The 20,998-nt window shown below is 40.9% G+C and overlaps 1 protein-coding gene across 3 annotated transcripts; it reads right to left on the bottom strand.

Annotated features, from left to right (window-relative positions):
• Positions 1–3,297: 3,297 nt before the first annotated feature.
• On the bottom strand, positions 3,298–20,570 carry LOC124136156. Of its 3 annotated transcripts, none has more exons than XM_046501976.2 (2): positions 20,321–20,570; positions 3,298–4,984 (listed from the first exon to the last, which is right to left on the bottom strand). In XM_046501976.2, the coding sequence occupies exons 1-2, from the start codon at positions 20,329–20,331 to the stop codon at positions 3,823–3,825; spliced, it is 1,173 nt and encodes a 390-aa protein (XP_046357932.1). In that variant the 5' UTR covers positions 20,332–20,570; the 3' UTR covers positions 3,298–3,822. The 3 variants fall into 3 exon arrangements, with proteins under 3 accessions (XP_046357932.1, XP_046357934.1, XP_046357933.1); XM_046501978.2 differs by lacking the exon at positions 20,321–20,570 and adding an exon at positions 15,723–15,784; XM_046501977.2 differs by lacking the exon at positions 20,321–20,570 and adding an exon at positions 12,738–12,877.
• Positions 20,571–20,998: the final 428 nt, after the last annotated feature.

Genomic DNA, 20,998 nt, shown 5'->3' with positions numbered 1-20,998 from the left:
ACACCGACTTCATACCATGACTTGCACCATATGTTCCCGAGGTTCCCATATGGATTATCAGGTGATTAATTTACTTGCCTTTGCATATTTTTGTGACGGTTGCAACCGGTGGGGCAGGATACGCTTACCTTATCGCGAAAACCTGGTGAGGTGAGGTGAGGTGAAATGGGGTTTAACGTCGCGTCCAAGATTATGGTACTTATATAGCGACGTGCATGCACGAGAGTGTGTGTGTGTGTGTGTGTGTGTGTGTGTGTGTGTGTGTGTGTGTGTCTGGGTGTGTGTGTGTGCTTGTACTAGTCCTGAATGATGCCGATTTATAGTGCTAGCCCACTGAGATACCATGCCGCAGTTTAAAATACCCCAGTTTTGATACCCCAGTCAGACACAGAGCTGACCAGTCCTTGTTTCAGCCCCTTAATGCCGAGCGCCAGACAGGGTAACAACAAGTACCATCTTTTAACGTATTTTGGTATAACGCGGCCGGGGATCGAAACTCCGTGCGGACGCTCTACCACTAGACCACGGAGGCGGTCCGCAAACACCTGCTATCGTCACTTTGTTTGTTTGTTGTTTAACGCCGCATTGAGTAATATTCCAGCTATATGATGGCGGTCTGTAAATAATCGAGTCTGGACTAGACAATCCAGTGACTGATATCATGAGCATCGATCCACGCAATACGGATACGATGACGTGCATTAACCAAGTCAGCGAGCCTGACCACCCGATCCCGTTAGTCGCCTCTTACGACAAGCATAGTCGCCTTTTACGACAAGCATGGGTTGCTGAAGACCTATTCTACTACTTCACGAGTCTCTTGTGATGTGATCATGTGACGACATATCGTGATGCGATCATGTGACGACGTATTGCGATGTAATCATGTGGCGAAATATTGTGAAGCGATTATGTGACGATGCATCATGATATATGGTGCTGAAGACCTATTCTACCCCGGATCTTCACGGGTCTGGTATCATCACTTTAGTGATATCGATTTATAAATACATGAAATCATGTTTGTCAAATTATAGTTGGAATCGTACGATGAGACGATCTTGTTACAATTAGGGGGGCACGTGTTGCCAGTCGACGAAGTCGCTGCTATGCGCACATCTTCCCGAAGCAAGGGAGTTAACTGACTTTGAATGTCCAGTTTTCACCCTTGCCGAACTGGGCTGTAATTCCTGGGCTTGATCGTAGTAGTGGTTACTACGAGTCATGTCCCTTGTGAGCCTCTCCTATGGACCAATCAGATTCCACCTATCGTATCACTTGCATTTGTATCAAACAAAATGCCGGCGCCCCGTCAAGACGATCTGATCGATTATCAAGTTCTATTGTGTGATAAAACGGGTCTTACATCGCGAATTGCATTAAATTACCTTGATTAAAAACCTGAAAAGATTTGGAAAATATTTGTTGACGAGTTGGCGGTGTACATGCTTTGCAAATACTGCAATTGACCGAAATCTACACGACAGTTTACTGACCGGATTTCGATTTCGTTGCGCGATTTTGATTGGACTATGCATAGACTCGTTAGTCCATAACTCCAGCCTTGTTCGGCAAGGGTGGAAACTGGACTTTTATAGTCAGTTAACTCTCTTGCCTCGGGAAGATGGTGGCACAGTCGTCTAAGGCGCCGCCATTCGAAATGCAGAGTTGCGTCCCTTGGACACGCCAGAAACCTATGATTGTGGCTTCGGATCCCGGTTCGCCCCGATTATGTTTCTAGGTTTGTCAGCACCATACCCGTGCTCGTAGGTTTCACAAAGTGGTAAACGTTTGAGACCTGCATCACGGCGTTAAACCTAACACACTTGCTCTCTGATTCTAATCAGAGCTTAGTGCTCGCTACCGCCACACAAAGATCATAGGACATACCATTACAGGTCACGTAAAGGTTAACATGGGGTATTCAGACGGACAGTTACGGGTTGTACGACTGATTCCGAATCCTAGACATCGTCTATCTATCGCTTAAATGGGATGAACATTTGAAACGGGAAACTGTCCTCAGCCACAGGACATTCCAGAAGTTTCTTTTGTTCAGTTTTCAAACTTTAAATCGAGAACCTTGTCAAAATATTGTCAAGCTATAGTTTGAAATGGAAATCGCCATTTTGAAAGTAGTGCCGTAAAGGTCGAGAGAGCTGACCTGTAATGGCATTCGTGACCAACTCGTGTTATTCCGGGACAAGCCGAATAGCGACTCGTGCCCCTCTCGTGGCCATTTTTGCGCCCGGGTTCCATCTTAGCGCAAACGGGCATACCTAAAACTATTGTCAACTCGTTGCGTACGGTTCACATATATTTCCCCATATATTATATATATTTCAGATGCAATTTAAAGCACATCTGGTCATGCGGAATTATACAGTATGATTGAACACATTTAACTGTGTCTTGGGTATATTTTTAGATGCAAGCCATATGTAAAATCAAAAATTATTTCTGAGCGATTCTTTGACGAAGAACTTGAAATCATACGCGCATTCTGATAGGTTTGTTGTATTTTCGCACATAACATTCATCGATAGGCGGGACAAGTCTTCTTGCAGGTAACGGAAAGGGGCGAGTGGTGACGAATGCTGTAATGGGTTGTCATCAGATCATTGGTGCTGCGGTGACGAGAAGACATCAAGGATGTTACCAACCAGTATTGACAAAAGGGTGAGGTCATCATCGTGTGTAGTGACAGTGTAACACTACGGCGCATGTGGTTTGCCTCTTTTCAAAAGTAGTAATCCTTTGACGTGACAAAGACATCAAACCCACTCAGTTCGTGGGGTAGATACAGCCTGTGAGTGAGTGAATGAGTTGAGTTTAAACAGCATTGCTGTAACATGGCGGCGTGTCAGGTTTCTGTGGGAGGAGAGCCAAGTGTTGCGGGTCTTACACGTTTACGTGAAACCCAAGAGTACAGATATGTTGCTGAATCTGGAATTCGAACCCACGATCATAGGTATGCAAGAAATCTAAACATAACTTGTAACTTTTCGATATATTACTCACCACTGTCATTGTGCCATATGTTGCAATTTAAGTGAGTGAGTGAGTGAGTGAGTATGGCTTTACGCCGCTTTTAGCAATATTCCAGCAATATCACGGCGGGGGACACCAGAAATGGGCTTCACAATTTGTACCTATGTCGAAAATCGAATTCGGGTCTTCGGCGTGACGAGCGAACGATTTAACCACAATTTGAAAGCACATTCACCCATCTGAATATATATACAAAACAATCAAAAATAAAATCAATATTGTATCTCATTGAGACGCAAAACAAAGTTCGTTTGTTATTCTTTTATACGTTATATTATACTAATAAACGACCGACAACTAAACAATGGCGATCATCAACAACACGCCATACCCAGTGACATCTATGGACGTGCAGATTAACACAGCACTGTCTCTGTGAGTTTCCATAATATTTAGCAATGCGGTGAATGCCTTTTATGGAGTATGATAATAATGACGGGAATAAATACAGCATTGTACTATATGCGACATATGATGCAAATAACTGTTTATATATACAGTAAACTACGGTTATAACGAACTTAAAGGGACTGCTAATTTAGTTCGTGATAACCGTAGTTCGTTATAAGAAAATATACAACATAACTACAGGAAATAGTCGGGACAAAAAAAGTAAGTTCGTTATATCCGTCAGTTCGTTATAAGCGTGTTCGTTATAACCGTAGTTTACTGTAGACAGACAGACAGACAGACAGATAATATTAGATTGACACCATCTATATCAACATCAGCATCAGTCAGGATCAAACCAATTCAGGACATCTGTTTGTTTCAACTCTTTTTGTCCTCATCGTTTATTAACTCAGCATCCCCATAGTATATGTACCTCATAATACTCCCCGCCGTTGTGTTCCACATCTTTATATTTTCTCGGTTCCTTTCTCGTTTCCCCTTTGGACCAAATCTCATGTACAGATGAACCACAAAGTTATTTTGCTGCCAGTTCCATTTCTTGCTACCAAAGAGGTACGCTAGTTCCCTCCAGTTTGGCCTACAGAGTGATGCTGGTTCAATGTGAATCAAGTTTGGGTATTTTTGGGACAGCTGATACGGTTTGATCACAGAGTGGGAGCCCCATTCTTTGTCTTTGAATGTCTTGTACTCGTGGTGCCATACCTTTTGGAAGTCTGACCATGGTTTAGAGAACATTATTCCATTTGCCAAAACACGTGGTACAGCATGGCCCATTGTGACGTCATGGACTAAGAGAGGGTCAATTGGGTTGACGACTATAGAATCTGTGTCGAAATACATCCCTCCATATTCCAACAGTGCTTCGAGTCTCACAATGTCAGCGACGTGTTCTATGACTCTGACGTCATTTCCTCTGATCTTGGTGGGCCTGTCTCTGTGGACCAGGTACAGATTCTTCACCTTCTGTCTCGTCTCTTCCCAGTATTCACCAACCGGGAGGTTGTCATGCCAGAAGTAAATCTTCTCTGGCTTCGCGATACGAGACGCGGCAAGGATTGCTATCATGTAATGGAAACGAAAAAAGGTAGTACCATTTGAAAACAGACAGAAGTGGACTATTCTTGGCACGACTGGCACTGCATGGCTTATTGAGGCGTTAACATCAAAAGGCTTTTCCACAAGTTCATCGAAATCTGTGCGTTTGTAAAAGTATATATCTGTTTTATTTGCTGGATCTTTGCATATATTGGTTTCCAGACAATCCGGAGCAGTAGGTGTTTCTGGAAGGATATAATTTGTAATGCTTTGTTTCAATCTATTGACAAGACCACCTGTTTTTGCAATATAACCACTTTCAAAAACTGGTGTACTGTGGATATCGCTAATGAAAGTTGTGTTCAGTTTATAGAGAGGGCGTTCCAGAAGGAATACGTCTTCGACCAGGACGAGGTAACAGCAGAGCCCGCCCAGGAGGGTCGCCAAAGCTAGGAAAGGGTGATTCCTCAGGAGCCTTAACATTCTGAAAGGAACAATTATTTTGGCAATCATGACGAAATGGATCTTCTAAGGTGCAGATATATGTATGTATTTAACAGTGTTTCAATTCATACAGGACATTACATTCTTGCAAGTTTACATTAAAAAAACTAGCAAAGTGAGCTGTTATATATATAAAAAAGAAATATAGTGTCACGGCACTGTAGCTCACCTGGATATGTAGTCAACAATTAAAAAATGTCAACAGTTACCGCGGCATGACAAAACGTGCTGTCAGCATTCACAATAACATGTTTTCTGAATGAATACTTAAGTCAGTTACAAACACTATTGTCCACAGATAATTCTATATAAAATAGTAAGCCATCAATAGAACAAACGTACATGCTAATTTTAGAGAAGATTTTTTGTGTACAGAGCCAAAACGGTTTTTTATAAGAATGTAAGAGCAACGTCACCACAAAGGTCCAAAATGAAATATCGTGAAAAAACGGAACACATTTTTTGCATTAAATTGGATGAGAAAATCCCATAAATAAGTAGATTTTTAAGTACGACTGTCGTTAACACATCCATTTGAAGTGTCAGATTCACTGGTCTAGCGGTTTCTGAATAGATTACAGTGTGATGAAATATATCATGATATGATTTAAGAGCCTGGTAAACGTGCACTGGTCAAATCATGGTCAAATTTAAATATATCGTAATAAACGTAACATTGACGTTGAGCAGAACTACTTACTACTTATATATCAACTTACATTACATTTAGAAAAGAGGTGACGGGGAAAAACAATAAATTGTTGTTGTTTTCAATATGGCTACTGTAGCGGCCATATTGACAGTTGGAATCGATCCTCAGGTTAGCTAAAGTCAGGAATTAACGCACGTTAATTAGGGAATTAGCACAGATCTCATCGGGAGTTGGGTCATTTGACACATACAGAGTAAGCAGACATGACACAGGAAGTTAGCACGTCCTATAGTGATTGCACACGTCAAATACTGAAATAGTATATGTCAAACAGAGAGTCCGCACACGTCAAATAGTGAAATAGTATATGTCAAACAGGGAGTCCGCACACGTCAAATAGTGAAATAATATATGTCAAACAGGGAGTCCGCACACGTCAAATAGTGAAATAGTATATGTCAAACAGGGAGTCCGCACACGTAAAACAGTGAAATAGTATATGTCAAACAGGGAGTCTGCACACGTCAAATAGTGAAATAGTATATGTCAAACAGGGAGTCCGCACACGTCAAACAGTGAAACAATATATGTCAAACAGGAAGTCCGCACACGTCAAATAGTGAAATAGTATATGTCAAACAGGGAGTCCGCACACGTCAAACAGTGAAATAGTATATGTCAAACAGGGAGTCCGCACACGTCAAATAGTGAAATAGTATATGTCAAACAGGGAGTCCGCACACGTCAAATAGTGAAATAGTATATGTCAAACAGGGAGTCCGCACACGTCAAACAGTGAAATAGTATATGTCAAACAGGGAGTCTGCACACGTCAAATAGTGAAATAGTATATGTCAAACAGGGAGTCCGCACACGTCAAACAGTGAAATAGTATATGTCAAACAGGGAGTCTGCACACGTCAAATAGTGAAATAGTATATGTCAAACAGGGAGTCTGCACACGTCAAATAGTGAAATAGTATATGTCAAACAGGGAGTCCGCACACGTCAAACAGTGAAATAATATATGTCAAACAGGGAGTCCGCACACGTCAAATAGTGAAATAATATATGTCAAACAGGGAGTCTGCACACGTCAAATAGTGAAATAATATATGTCAAACAGGGAGTCCGCACACGTCAAATAGTGAAATAGTATATGTCAAACAGGGAGTCCGCACACGTCAAACAGTGAAATAGTATATGTCAAACAGGGAGTCTGCACACGTCAAATAGTGAAATAGTATATGTCAAACAGGGAGTCCGCACACGTCAAATAGTGAAATAATATATGTCAAACAGGGAGTCCGCACACGTCAAATAGTGAAATAGTATATGTCAAACAGGGAGTCCACACACGTCAAACAGTGAAATAGTATATGTCAAACAGGGAGTCTGCACACGTCAAACAGTGAAATAGTATATGTCAAACAGGGAGTCTGCACACGTCAAATAGTGAAATAGTATATGTCAAACAGGGAGTCCGCACACGTCAAATAGTGAAATAATATATGTCAAACAGGGAGTCCGCACACGTCAAATAGTGAAATAGTATATGTCAAACAGGGAGTCCGCACGCGTCAAATAGTGAAATAGTATATGTCAAACAGGGAGTCCGCACACGTCAAATAGTGAAATAGTATATGTCAAACAGGGAGTCCGCACACGTCATATCAGGGGTTAGAGCACGTCAGATAGGGGTCGCATGCGTCAAATAGTGAAATGGCATTCGTCTAACAACTAGTGAGTCAACACACGTCAAATAGTGGCTTAGAGTCGCCCACGTCAAATGGTGAAATAGCATACGGTAGCACATTTTAAAAGTGTTTTTTTTTAAATAGGCATGTCCTCGACACACGCGTGTTGAAATTCAGTACAATAAGGAACATAATTAAACGTCTGCCGCAGCATATTGATTAACATCTGTTAATACTGTAAAAACGTTGCTTGTGAGGAAGGTAAATTATAATTTATTTGTTTGTGTATACAGGAAAGAAAACGTCAATGATCAGTCGTCACGAAATCATGGATTAGACATAAGTAATCGATAAGTGGTGGCGGTCGGACAACTTAGTGGTTAACGCTTAACGCAATGTGTGAAGCTCAAGTTTGGTTCCTGGCATGCTAAGGCTTAACGCGGAACATCATCAAATACAAAAACACGACAAGCGTCATGTTTTATTTCTTTGAATACATTACGCCAAAAATAAAATAAAACCATTTTCATATGAGTGAGTAAGTTGGGTTTAACGCCGCTTTTAACAGTATTCCAGTTATATCGCGGCGTGTCAGCTTAATGTGGGAGGAAAGCCCGAAGTGATGCCGGTCTCAACCGTTTACCACTTCGGTGAAACCCACGAGCACGGGGATGATGCTGACAAACCTACAAACATAATCGGGGCGAACCAGGATTCGAACCAACAATCATAGGATTCTGGCGTGCCCAAGGGACGCAACTCTGCATTTCGAATCGCGGCGCCTTAGACGACTGGGCCACACGTGCCCCCATATTCATTAGAAATCTCTGCCAACAGCGGAGTCGACTTCACGCTTCTGATTATACCACGAGCATGTGTCTATGAATCACTATCAAACACTATCGCGAAAAGGCGAGAGCACCCTGCCCCACCGGCGGCACTCGTCACAAACACATGCAAAGGCAAGTCAATAGCCAACCCGAAAAAAACACGGGAACATATAGCACAAGCCAAAACAGAGAAACGCATCGGACACCACTTCCGTCACCGATGCGCCAAACCAGGAAACGTCTCCCTCACGTTCACCAAAAAGTCCCTTGAAACTCGAATATGGCAACCTTGATCAAACAACTTCTGAGCAACAGACGCTCTGTGAAATCGTGGTAGAAAAAGCATGATCGATTATAGTTCAAAAGTATTAAAAGTAAACACCAAAGTCTGGAGATGCTGGAATCTGCCCGACACAACGGGAAAGTTGACTATTGGAAGGTTGAAGTCATCCCTCTTGTCACACAGTCCCAAGGATAGGCCCAAATATGACACAGATGATCATGAGGCGGTCCCACAGGTCTACTTTATTTCTAGGTTGGTAAATCAGTGGAAGGGAATTGTCAATTTATGGTCATTGAACAACATCAGACCATAAGGCCAAATTACCTTGTTTTGACTTTGCCAAACCGAGCAGAAATTCCGATTCATATGTACAAAGACACATATCCGCAAGAAGGGGCCTCTGGGGGTTCCCATTTCTTACCTAAATGTCTTACCTCTGAATTATAAATATGATGCTACAAACATAAACGGGGCGAACCAGGATTCGAACCAACAATCATAGGTTTCTGGCGTGCCCAAGGGACGCAACTCTGCATTTCGAATCGCGGCGCCTTAGACGACTGGGCCACCCGTGCCCCCATATTCATTAGAAATCTCTGCCAACAGCAGAGTCGACTTCACGCTTCTGATTATACCACGAGCATGTGTCTATGAATCACTATCAAACACTATCGCGAAAAGGCGAATTATAAATAGATGCTATCAATGAGGAAGTCTAGCACTTCACATATCGTTTTCCCAGCAAACTTCACATTTGCTTTCATTATTGATAAATTGTCCTTAACCTCTGAGGTGAGTTGAAGTGAAATGGGCTTTAACGTCGAGTCCTTGGAAGAGTATTGCACTCATATAGCGACATGCATGCACGTGTGTGTGTGGCTGCTTGTACTAGTCTGGATTAATGCCGATTTATAGTGCTAACCCACTGAGGTACCGTGCCGCAGTTTGAATTCCCCGCTCAGACACAGTATACTGACTCCGAGCCGACCAATCCTTGTTTTAGCCCCTCAATGCCGAGCGCCAGACAGGGTAACAACAAGTACCATCTTTTAACGTCTTGTAACTGTATCTATGGTACCGTGGATCAAAGAGTGACGTTTTCCCTTAAGCTTGTCATGTGGGATGTTGGTATACAAAGTTGAAAAATCAATTATTTGACAGAAATGAACTTGGTTCTTTTCTGAGATTGCAAAATGTCAAGCATATCCTTTGAGTTTTTGAAAATCCACATAGCATTAATTGCACCTGTCGCAAATACTTTCTGTGAATATTAAGAAATCCCTTCATTGATTGTATTAAGTGTTACGGTTAATCTTTTAGGCAGGCATTTGATGGTACGTTTGTTGAACCCAGCAATATATCTCTTTGTGCGGAATTTTATGGAGCTGGAATCTAGTACAAGAGAGGAATGGACAACGTCTCCAGGTTTTAGAGTCAAGTCAAAAGTTGAAAGTACTGATCCATGGTTCCTCGGTCAACATATTGACCCTTGCATATGGCATTATTGGATATGTCACTTACACCAAGTTCTTTGATCAAACAATTAATGTAATGATGCTTACGTGTAATGGTTATGTCACGACAAAACTTTTCCTTAGGGCAGTCAGACTTTGGATAACAGCTGGTTGGGACACAATGGGTTTATTCCAATTCTGTTTCCTCTGTTGCAGTTTGTGCTTTCTATCAATAACAACATCACGCTCTGACCTATCCCACTCTGAAAGACATGCAATAGGATCCTCTTCTGTTGTGGCATATGCTTCGACGGCATGTTCATATTTCCATAGATTGCAATTGGCCCGTCACCATAATTGGTCTCATGCATCTAGTGTGGTCTGGTCTACGTAGGTAAGACTGGAGCGGAAGTATATCTGATCATATTACTATGATATTTCCATTAAAAGGTCGTATAGGGGGTTCAACAACAATTTAATTTTAAATATCCCGTCACATATACATTTTGGCATAATAACCCTCTCCCAATGGACGTAGAGAATACTTACATCTACGTAGAGGATACTTACATCTACGTAGAGGATACTTACATCTACGTAGAGGATGCTTTCATCTACGTAGAGGATGCTTTCATCAACGTAGAGGATACTTACATCTACGTAGAGGATGCTTTCATCTACGTAGAGGATGCTTTCATCTACGTAGAGGATACTTACATCTACGTAGAGGATGCTTTCATCTACGTAGAGGATACTTACATCTACGTAGAGGATACTTACATCTACGTAGAGGATACTTACATCTACGTAGAGCATGCTTTAGATGATAATACTGCTCAGGTTTCATAGAAGATACTTTCATCTACGTGAATAATATAATAACCTACGTAGAAGAAAGTATCATCTATTATCAAATTATCGACTCAGATAACAATATTTTATCGAGCAATGGACACTAGTTCCGGGTCAGTTATATACACGGTATAACCTCAGGATTATTTACCATTTATACTGACTTTATACCTTGACATGTCTTTATCGAGGTACTGTCTAAGCAGTGCATGAAGTAAATCTTCAGTTCAATGTGTCGAAGTTCCTGGAGAATGACACAAGCCACACTCTAAATGTAAGTATCATCTACGTAGATGAAAGCCGGTGCTCATGCGTTTGAAGCAAACGAAAATTGGCTATAATACTGAAAATGGTGAAGATCCGGGGTAGAATAGGTCTTCAGCAACCCATGCTTGCCGTAAAAGGCGACTATGCGTGTCGTAAGAGGCGACTGATGGGATCGGGTGGTCAGGCTCGCTGAATTGGTTGATGCATGTCATCGTATCCCCACTGTCTGGTCCAGACTCGATTATTTACAGACCGCCGTCATATAGCTGGAATATTGCTGAGTACGGCGTTAAACAACAACCAAACAAAACTGAAAATGGACCGTTATTTGGGGAATCTAGGTTTTGAAGAGAAGACAAAAGTTTCCGAGTCATTGATAATCCGTAACAGGTTCGAACCTTTTATTAAAAATAACACTGAAATAGACACCGGGTCCACGTTTCAGTGCGACGGTTTTGTGGGAACACTTATTCAACATAAACTCCCATGCAATCTGGCTTCAATCAGTTATTTTGACAAGGTAAAGGCGACTCGTGTCAAATCCCACGTTTTGCTGCATTGTTATATGAATGTCACCCTAATGTGCTGTCAAATTTTACTTTTCTTCCGATATCGGGAGAGTTATGTTTGACAAGCACACCTGTGACAGCTGTATCAATACAAGACAGTTTATGGTGTTGTCGATTTTACTGGTAATGCGATGCAACACGAGCTATATACAATATACAAAATCACACCTTTTAAACAATCCGAATCAAACAGTCAGTTTGACCTATTTCGCAATTTCATCACACTAGAAAAGACGTTAGACTTTACGTCATTCGACTATTTTTTTTTTTTTTAAAGACGGTGGTCGTAATCAGGGCATTTTTCTTAAAAGGAGGGCCCAAAAGGATTAAGAAATAATGTGTTATAAAGAAAGTATTATAATAACATGTGTGCCATACTGATTTTACGAAACTCATGTTAGAATTCACGTATTATCCTCGCTCTCGCTCGGGAAATACAACAATTCTGACACTCCTTTCGTAAAATCAGTATGACACACATGCTCGTTAAATATTCATGATATACTCATTTTTGCAAATAATTGAAGATGAATTCATCCATTGTTTATGACGTCACAAACTATGTGATGTGACGTCATTCAAACAACTGGTCAGCTCAGCTGATGTCTCCACTTGGAATCAGGAAACCACATTTTTCTGGATTCCCTCAGACAAAAAGACTGTTGGGTGTATAAAGAATATCCTACTCTCAACACACTATTCCGGATTACATGTCTCTCGTGTATGAGGGGCGGTCGGATAGCTTTGTGGCAGGTTATTATTCAATTAAAGTCCAAACGGAACTACGACTATTTTCCTTGAATACCCGACAACATAATGGAAACCATAAATGTGTGCAAAAATGCACAATACAATTCTACCATGAAGAACCTCCACGTTAATCAAACCCACCCATTATAACTGGTAAATATAAGCGATTAAAGGAAGATGATGATGATAATGATTATTATTATTATCATTATTATTATTATTATTATGATGATGATGATAATTATTATTTTTATTTATTTATTTATATTATTATTAATATTATTATTATTATTGAGATTTAAAAGTGAAATACAGATTCGATATTGAGCGTAGGAAATAACAGATTAATGCTTCACAACTTTTCAATAACGATATTTACCTGTTGTTTCGGAGCCAACGCTCATATATAACTTGACATCAACACGGGCGAGGGGGAAAGTGAGTCCCAAGTTTAAGATGACATACCCACACCGTACACTACGACTGTCTTTTCAAACCGCCACGCTGTTGTCCCATGTTCGGGACTTGTAGTCGGAATAACATGAAAGTGATGTGCTACTATTTGTTTTGCTATTGTGGGGTGTGATTCATCTGACGCAGGTGGTGACTGACGGGCTCCTGAATGAACGAGCCAGATGTTTCAGGGAGTTCGATGTGACTAAAACAAAAGACCCGCCCGCTGTCTTTGTAACAGGAAGAATGCAGGAAAATGGACAGTCGTGAATTTAAAGTCTTTTCCTTACTGCTACACTGACACGGATGTATTGTAAATTGTCGTTAAGAAAATGTGTGTGAAGAAATACATGTTAACGTGTACGCAAGCTGAAAAAGCTACATTGGGTAATTAAGCACAGTGTTGTCATACTTTAGGTTACTGAATTGTTATATTGCGTATTTGTGCGCAAAGAACTCAAAATTAATTGTATTATGGTGCGTATTTTACACCACACATTCAGATATGCATGCACGAAAACATGCTCGCACCTACGTTATGGTAAAGCACAATGCGAGCCTTGACCGCGGACATAGAAAATTGGATGCCTTGACACTCTCCACGAAAGCAAGCTATCATCAAATATCATAAATACATGTGCAAATATTATGTAAATAGAATCATATTAAGAAAGTAAAAAGGATTTTGGTGTGTAGCAATTCACCAAGAAAGCGAACATTCTGCAGTATGAAGGGATGGCCAACTTTACCTTACTCTGAATAAAGCGCTCGGTTCCAGATTAAAATAAAATAAAATAAGAGGTATCTAATCTACAATAGACTACCTAACGTTTTAACACAGTAGCTATATCTACTAATTGCTTACGTGAAATTGATTTCAATGTCGAGTTCCAGGGTATTATTTATATACTTATATACCGACTTGTGCGTGCGTGTGTGAGTACATCCTACAGGCGAATATACACACTATAGCAGCACCAGTCAGGTCTAATGCGGTATCTCTAATACAGCTGGCCCTATCTAAATACATAGAGGGTGTCACAGGTATAAGTTGCAATGATTGGTTGTTAACGTATAGCATATGGAGATATAAGATGTATCGGTTGAGCTGATATTTAAGACTAGAAAGGGCCTACAAAGTAAAGGGGATTAAAACCTACGTCCTATGGTTAAAAGAAACTTTGGCCTGGACCACAGGGCCACGGATAGCCATACTATACTGACTGTACTGATTACATTAAAAAAATGTTTTCATGTAATCAGTACAGTCAGTATAGTATTATCCGTGGCCCTGTGGCCTGGACAGGAAAGGGTAAGGCCTGGACCGGAGGGGTTAAGCCGATGATAATGGCAATGAGTGTTGTGGTGGTGAGAGCTTGGGTTGAAGCGACCTTTGCCTTGGCGGTGTGGCTGGATAAGAAAGTTGAATAATTTAGTGAGTTTGGATGAACGGTAATTTAGCGCGCGGACGTCGTAGAAGACAAGAAGAATTTCGAACCCTATCCAAATTGCAAAAAAAATTGTGTTACCTGTAGGTCGATTATGGAAGATTGTTTTGTTTGGGATGCTTCTAAACTCTGGGTAGCAGGTTACTGCTTTTAATGAATGTTTTTTTCTTACACACCTGTGGGTGAGAAACCCATTTGAGATAACTGGTATCAAACATATGTGTGAGATCGAATTCCAGGCCCGTGATTGGCTACTCCATGGTGATGACCTGAGGTAAGATGATGACGGACTACTTTCCTGAGTGTAAGTCATTGATAAGTTGCTCGTGATTCAGTCGAATGTTCACCTACGCCTTGTTGAACCACAGGACCGTGTAATAATTGATAATAGTAATAATAATAATAATAATAAACAAACTCGTCCAGGTCTGCAAGTTTGTTTGTTATTATTATCAGTTACATTAGCTGCTGGTATGTCAACCCTATCATTTTTTAGAGTGTAAATCCCCTGGATGCCACAGCGACACAATAATGTCCCTCCTCTTCAACCCTCACTTCGAAGTCAAATAAAATTCAAAATACATCACGCAAACTAATACACTTCGCAGTTTTGAATTCACTCTTCTGTTCATCATTAGCTGTCATTTTAGGCAAAGTAAAATTAGTGAAAGTGACTTCTGAAAATTAGGTACATTGTAAATCTAGCCAAATCACAATTCAGGGCGTTATTTACTTTGTGTTTAGAAATCTAAATATTGGATATTTACTCAAATAATTAAAGTAGAAAAATAGCATATTAGTGATCACGGGTATCAAATCACTAATGATAATACTGAAACGTCGCTGATAAGCCTAGAATCGTTTAGAATGTTTTGGAAAATACGCATTCACGAACGCCGAAGTGTACGTCCCGCCATATTGGATTGTGTTTACAAAATGCCGGTTATGAGACGCCTATTCGATCAGGTATATTTCAAACTCAGCTGCTATACATGCATCCCTGAATTCCTCATACATTTCAGAAACAAATGACAAATTTGTCACCAATGAAATCATTATCTAGATGAAATCATGCGAAATAAATTAGGTGTGGAAACTAACACTGTGTTCGGAAAACTGTACTTGCTGAAATGTAAACAAAGCAAAATATTCAGATTTTACACTGCGTTGCATGTTTAGGGGTACTTTCGTCTAATTGTTGCATGCATTGACTCGATCACGCGTTTGAGAATATTAATGGGAAGAGTATCGTTGCACTAATAATGGAATTCCAAATATAAACATTACAATGATGTGGTAAATTCAATAGAAACCGTACAAGTGTGACGCCATGACTGACGCTAAATCACGCACAACGACGACGGTAGTTATCTGCATTTCTGACTAATTCTCTTTGTTACATTGGAAAAAAATGGTAAACAAATAACAGTACGCAGATTGTCAGAATGTTTCTGATTACTTACGTGACACATTAATGTATATACGATCCCTCAATCAACGAAAATCCTCCTCTGGAAATCCCGCGTACTGTTGTCAGTGTACACGCCATTTTGCAAAAGTCGGTCACCGGTAGTGATGTCATACGGAAGTAAACATTGTTGTACATATTTGGTAATTTCTTTGAGGTGTAAACTTTTAATTCGGCATCCAGCGTGTTCTTTGTTTTTGTCTTGTTTGCATTATCATCGTCGCCTTGATAATCCACAGACATGGCGGAAACCTTTTTGTGTAGGGTCACATTATTTATGAGTAGTAAGCAGTACATGGAACGACGTCACTTATGACAATGGTGTTATATATTAATGCGCCACTGCGATCATGAGAATAGACAAAATGCATCGGTTTGATGCTAAAAAGGTGTGATTTTAGGGTGTGTAAGAAACAGATTACTGCACTCGTGCCTGTCAGATACCATTGATCTTACAACTCGTTGTTACAAAGCGTATCTAACTCGCTTTCGCTCTTTAGAAACGTTTTGAAACAACTCGTTGTAAGATCAATAGAGGTTATCACGCGAGTGTGTTTGGGGATGGTAAATATCCTGCATTAGGAATAAACATTGTATTTAGCGAGCCTTGGCGAGCTAAATACATAGTGTTTATTCCTAATACAGGATATTTACCATCCCCAAACACACAAGCGTGATAACCTCTTTATCATATAATGTCATTCTTTAATTCTGTGCTTAAAAATCGCTTTCCCTCTCTCACAAACATAACCGAAACATTGCGAGTTTTCCTGCAATGCGCGCATTAATATTTATTACGTCAGAGGGTAAGTGACGTGTCAGTCGGACAGTGACAGTAGCCAATATAGTTCCAACTGAAATCTATTTCTTATACAGTGGCGAAGCAACATAAACGCAAAACAACAATTGTTTTTAATTGCCTTTTGCGGCAATCCATCGGTCTGTTCGCTAGAGTAACTGCCCTTTGTCAAAGGGAAGCTACTCTAACCCTAGTCTCTGAGACGTCACGGCCACGGTCAGACCTTGTTGACAGTCGGTCTGTCCTGTCATAACGTTAAGAAGTGTAGTCAGATGTACACACAGCGACAAAACGCAACAAGGTAACAATTCACATATATTTCGGCCAAATCCAACTTTTTTAATTTGTGGTGAAGGTTTCAAGCCGCAGAGGTCTACAAGCACAGATATGGCTACTGATCCCGCTTGGCTAGGCCTCGTGCCCTCGCAAATTTGTTTCGAAATTTATATCTCCAAAGTTGCCCAAACTTATAAAATGCCTTATCTACGTCACAGCTAGACACTGATTTTCAGTATATTAGACTGTTCTTTTGATAATGATAGCAATTATCCCTGTAGTTTATCCAGATTCCCGATGGTTAATTCTGACTCGATCCCCGAATGACGAGGGCGACGCCATGTTTGTTTATAAACAGTGAAAGTAGTCCCTACTTGACCTTTGATATTTGTATCTCTATCCGCATATGACCCCAACGGATATCGTTTTTATCCGTTGGCTTTATCCTGCCGAGAAACCTACCCGTTATATGATAAATGAAGGTATCTGATAGACACTCGTGTAGTAATCTCTATATATTGCCGACAAGACTGCTGAAGGATTGAAATGGCTGAATAAGAGTGGAAGATGTTTTATTATAGTGGATAGGTAGAGACTGAAAAAGAATATTTTGTAATTTATATTGGAGACAGTGTATACGAATGTGTTTAAGGTAGTGTTGCAATGAATTCTAACTGAATTCAGATAAGTGATGCCACTGTGTATTCTTGAAGATATTTTGTCAAAATGGGTCCATAAGGAGACATTTGGTTGCCAGGACCGCTTTTTCATTGCCTGGTACGTGGGTTTCTAGGTGTCCATAAAATTGTGACAGATTTATTGAAGGAGTTTAGTGTAGAATTTAAATGGATAATGTTATCAATGAGATAAGGCCAGGGTTTTTTAAATGCTTTTTTTTCAATTTGTTATATCGAGCATAATGTTCGTTTGTTTGTTTTTAACGCCGCACTCAGCAATATTCAAACTATAGGACGGCGGACTGTAACTAATCGTGTCTGGACCAGACAATCCAGTGATTGACATCATAAGCATCGATCTACGCAAGTGGGATACGATGACATGCATGAACCAAGTGTATAGAAATAATTAGAAACTTCTATTGGTTTGAAATTTTGGCCTTATGTAGGACAGACTGAAGCCAAGAGTTCTGCTGTGTTAGAATGGGTGTAAGTTTCGTGATGATAATCAGTGGTAATTGATTTAGGTAAAACTTCGGGATACATGTACATGGATACCTATGACGGATGTATTGTTTTGGGATGCATCTGTGCTTACGTGTGTGTGGCGTGGTCAGTTTTGTTTGATGCAGTTTAGTGATGTGGTTGATTTTTTAGTTTGGATTTTTTAAATCATTTTAAGTGTTGCTTTAATTATGATTTGATATTTTTTTTGTTATTTGTGGAACCTGAAAGTAATAATACCTTTTTGTACCCAGGGCTATGTTTAGGTTATTGTATTGAATAGAATTTAATTTATTGGTCTTTATGACTGATAGTTTGTCAAGAACGGGAGCAGCGTTTTCCAATTTGGCTTGTATGAGGTGTTTATATATGTTTCGAAGTATTGTTTGCCAGCACCCAGTTAGTGCCGTTGATGACTCTCATTGGGTTTATGTCGTTTTGACAGAAATTGAATAGGTTAGAATGTGGTGTGTCCATGTTTAGGTGTTGGTCAAAAGTTACCCATAGATATTTTGCTTCTTTTTAAAAATGTATTTTTTTTATTGTTGAAGTGAAGTTTGGGTGTTGAATTTGGCATAGATGGGTTTTTTTAATCGTAAGCCAATGTTAATTTTGAATCCACAGTTTGACGACGAATGTTGAATTTCACTTTCTACTGGATTTGTCGATCATGAAGTTAAAAAAGTGACGGCGACAGTGTACTTTTTTGTGGGGTGTCATATATAGGTGTGCGATAGGATGGTGTTTGACGTTACTGTTATATTTCTGTCTGTTAGGAATGAGTGAATAAAATTTAGTATACGTCTATAAAGGCTTTGGTTTTTTATATTATATTAAATGCTTTACTGAAATCAATAAATATGTCCAGTGTGTATTATTTTGGGGCTTGTGTTGTTTTTACATCTTATGCTAAATGTAAAATCTCCCGGTTTGGAGTAAAGCCGATCTGGTCTTTTAGATAAGAGTTTTGAAAAATTCATGTAAAGATTGTCGCTATTACAAACGATGCATGTAAGTTAAGCTTTGCTGTCTTTTGTCGCTCTTTAGGGGAGTCATAACAAATCTGAATTGAAATAATATCTCCACAGTCCAAAACGTTTCATGAAAATTCAGTGCATACAAATGTCAGGGGGCACGGGTGGCCCAGTCGTCTAAGGCGCGGCGAATCGCTGTGCAGAGTTGCGTCCCTTGGGGACGCCAGAAACCTTTGGTTGTGGGTTCGAATCCCGGTTTCTAGGGATTATGTTTCTAACTCTCTCACTCACCGCATAAATTGTCAACATCACACACGAAAACCGAATTTTTATCAACCACTTAATGTCACCACGAGAGCGACAAATACACAGAATCAAGACAGGGTGCCAAACATGTTTCATGAAAGTATTTTGACACAAAAATACACTATTTCCTATATGGTGCTCACGTACATGCTGCACAATGAACCTGTGACCCTTGAAGGTCCGGGATAGAATAGGTCTTCAGCAACCTACACACACACCCCAAATCATACTCCCACCTCCACCCCCACAAAATACACACTAAACCTCACCCCTACCTCCGCCCCCACAAACCAGACACACACTAAACCTCACCCCTACCTTAACCCCCACAAAACACACACACACACCAAACCTCACCCCTACCTTAACCCCCACAAAACACACACACCCCAAACCCAACCCCTACCTCCACCCCCACAAAACACACACACACCAAACCTGTCCCCTACCTCCGCCCCCACAAAACACACACACCCCAAACCCCACCCCTACCTCCACCCCGTCAAAACACACACACACCCAAACCATACCCCTACCTCCACCCCCACAAAACACACACCAAACCTCACCCCTACCTCCACCCCCACAAAACACACACCAAACCTCACCCCTGCCTCCACCCCCACAAAACACACACACCCCAAACTCCACCCCTGCCTCAACCCCCACAAAAAAACACACACACCAAACCTCACCCCTACCTCTACCCCCACAAAACACACACCAAACTTCACCCCCACAAAACACACACCAAACCTCACCCCTGCCTCCACCCCCACAAAACACACACCAAACCTCACCCGCACAAAACACACACCAAACCTCACCCCTGCCTCCACCCCCACAAAACACACACACCCCAAACCCCACCCCTACCTCCACCCCCACAAAAAAACACACACACCAAACCTGTCCCCTACCTCCTGCCCAACAAAACACACACACACACCAAACCTCACCCCTACCTCCACCCCTACAAAACACACACACACACCAAACCCAAGCCCTACCTCCATCCCAACAAAACTCCCCCAAAACATTAATAGTCGGTACGTACTTTGGACGCATGTTCTTGCGCTTCTCCAGCTGCTTGCAACAGTGACTTCAGACGAATACGTTTGTCTCGCGTTTAGGTAATGTTCCCTGTCGTCACCCAACACGATAGTATTTAACACATATAAACATTTACATATCGACTATGTTGGAGTACATTTAGTGTCCTGGAAATGTATATCTATCACATGCCACAGGAGTACTGGGCGGAGTGAGAAGATGGAATCCATTCAGGCTGTTCATTGTGATTGTGATTGACGGGCGTGTATTTGTTATCAAGTCCTTGCAAGACTAACTCTGAATTGAATAAAGCCTGAAACTGCATAGTACATGATCTCACTGGTTTAATGTTCCGTCAAGTGTTCCGGATCCGTGGTCAATCTCCTTACTGACTCCATAGTTGACAACGTCACTGCTCCACATCTTGTCCACTGCCTTGTTCTATAGTCGATCTTCACTCTGCCTCCGTGGAGAGGGAACATGGTCAGTCAGGAGGTTGAACAGGCCAGTCAGGAGGTTAAACATGGGGCCAGTCAGGAGGTTGAACATGGGGCCAGTCAGGAGGTTGAACATGGGGCCAGTCAGGAGGTTGAACATAGGGCCAGTCAGGAGGTTGAACAGGCCAGTCAGGAGGTTAAACATGGGGCCAGTCAGGAGGTTGAACAAGCCAGTCAGGAGGTTA

This window comes from Haliotis rufescens, unplaced genomic scaffold (assembly GCF_023055435.1).
Source record: "Haliotis rufescens isolate VD_foot unplaced genomic scaffold, xgHalRufe1.0.p SCAF_2, whole genome shotgun sequence".
NCBI lineage: Eukaryota > Metazoa > Mollusca > Gastropoda > Lepetellida > Haliotidae > Haliotis > Haliotis rufescens.
The sequence above is the reverse complement of the archived record's forward strand: the minus strand, read 5'-3'. Positions and strand labels throughout refer to the sequence as shown.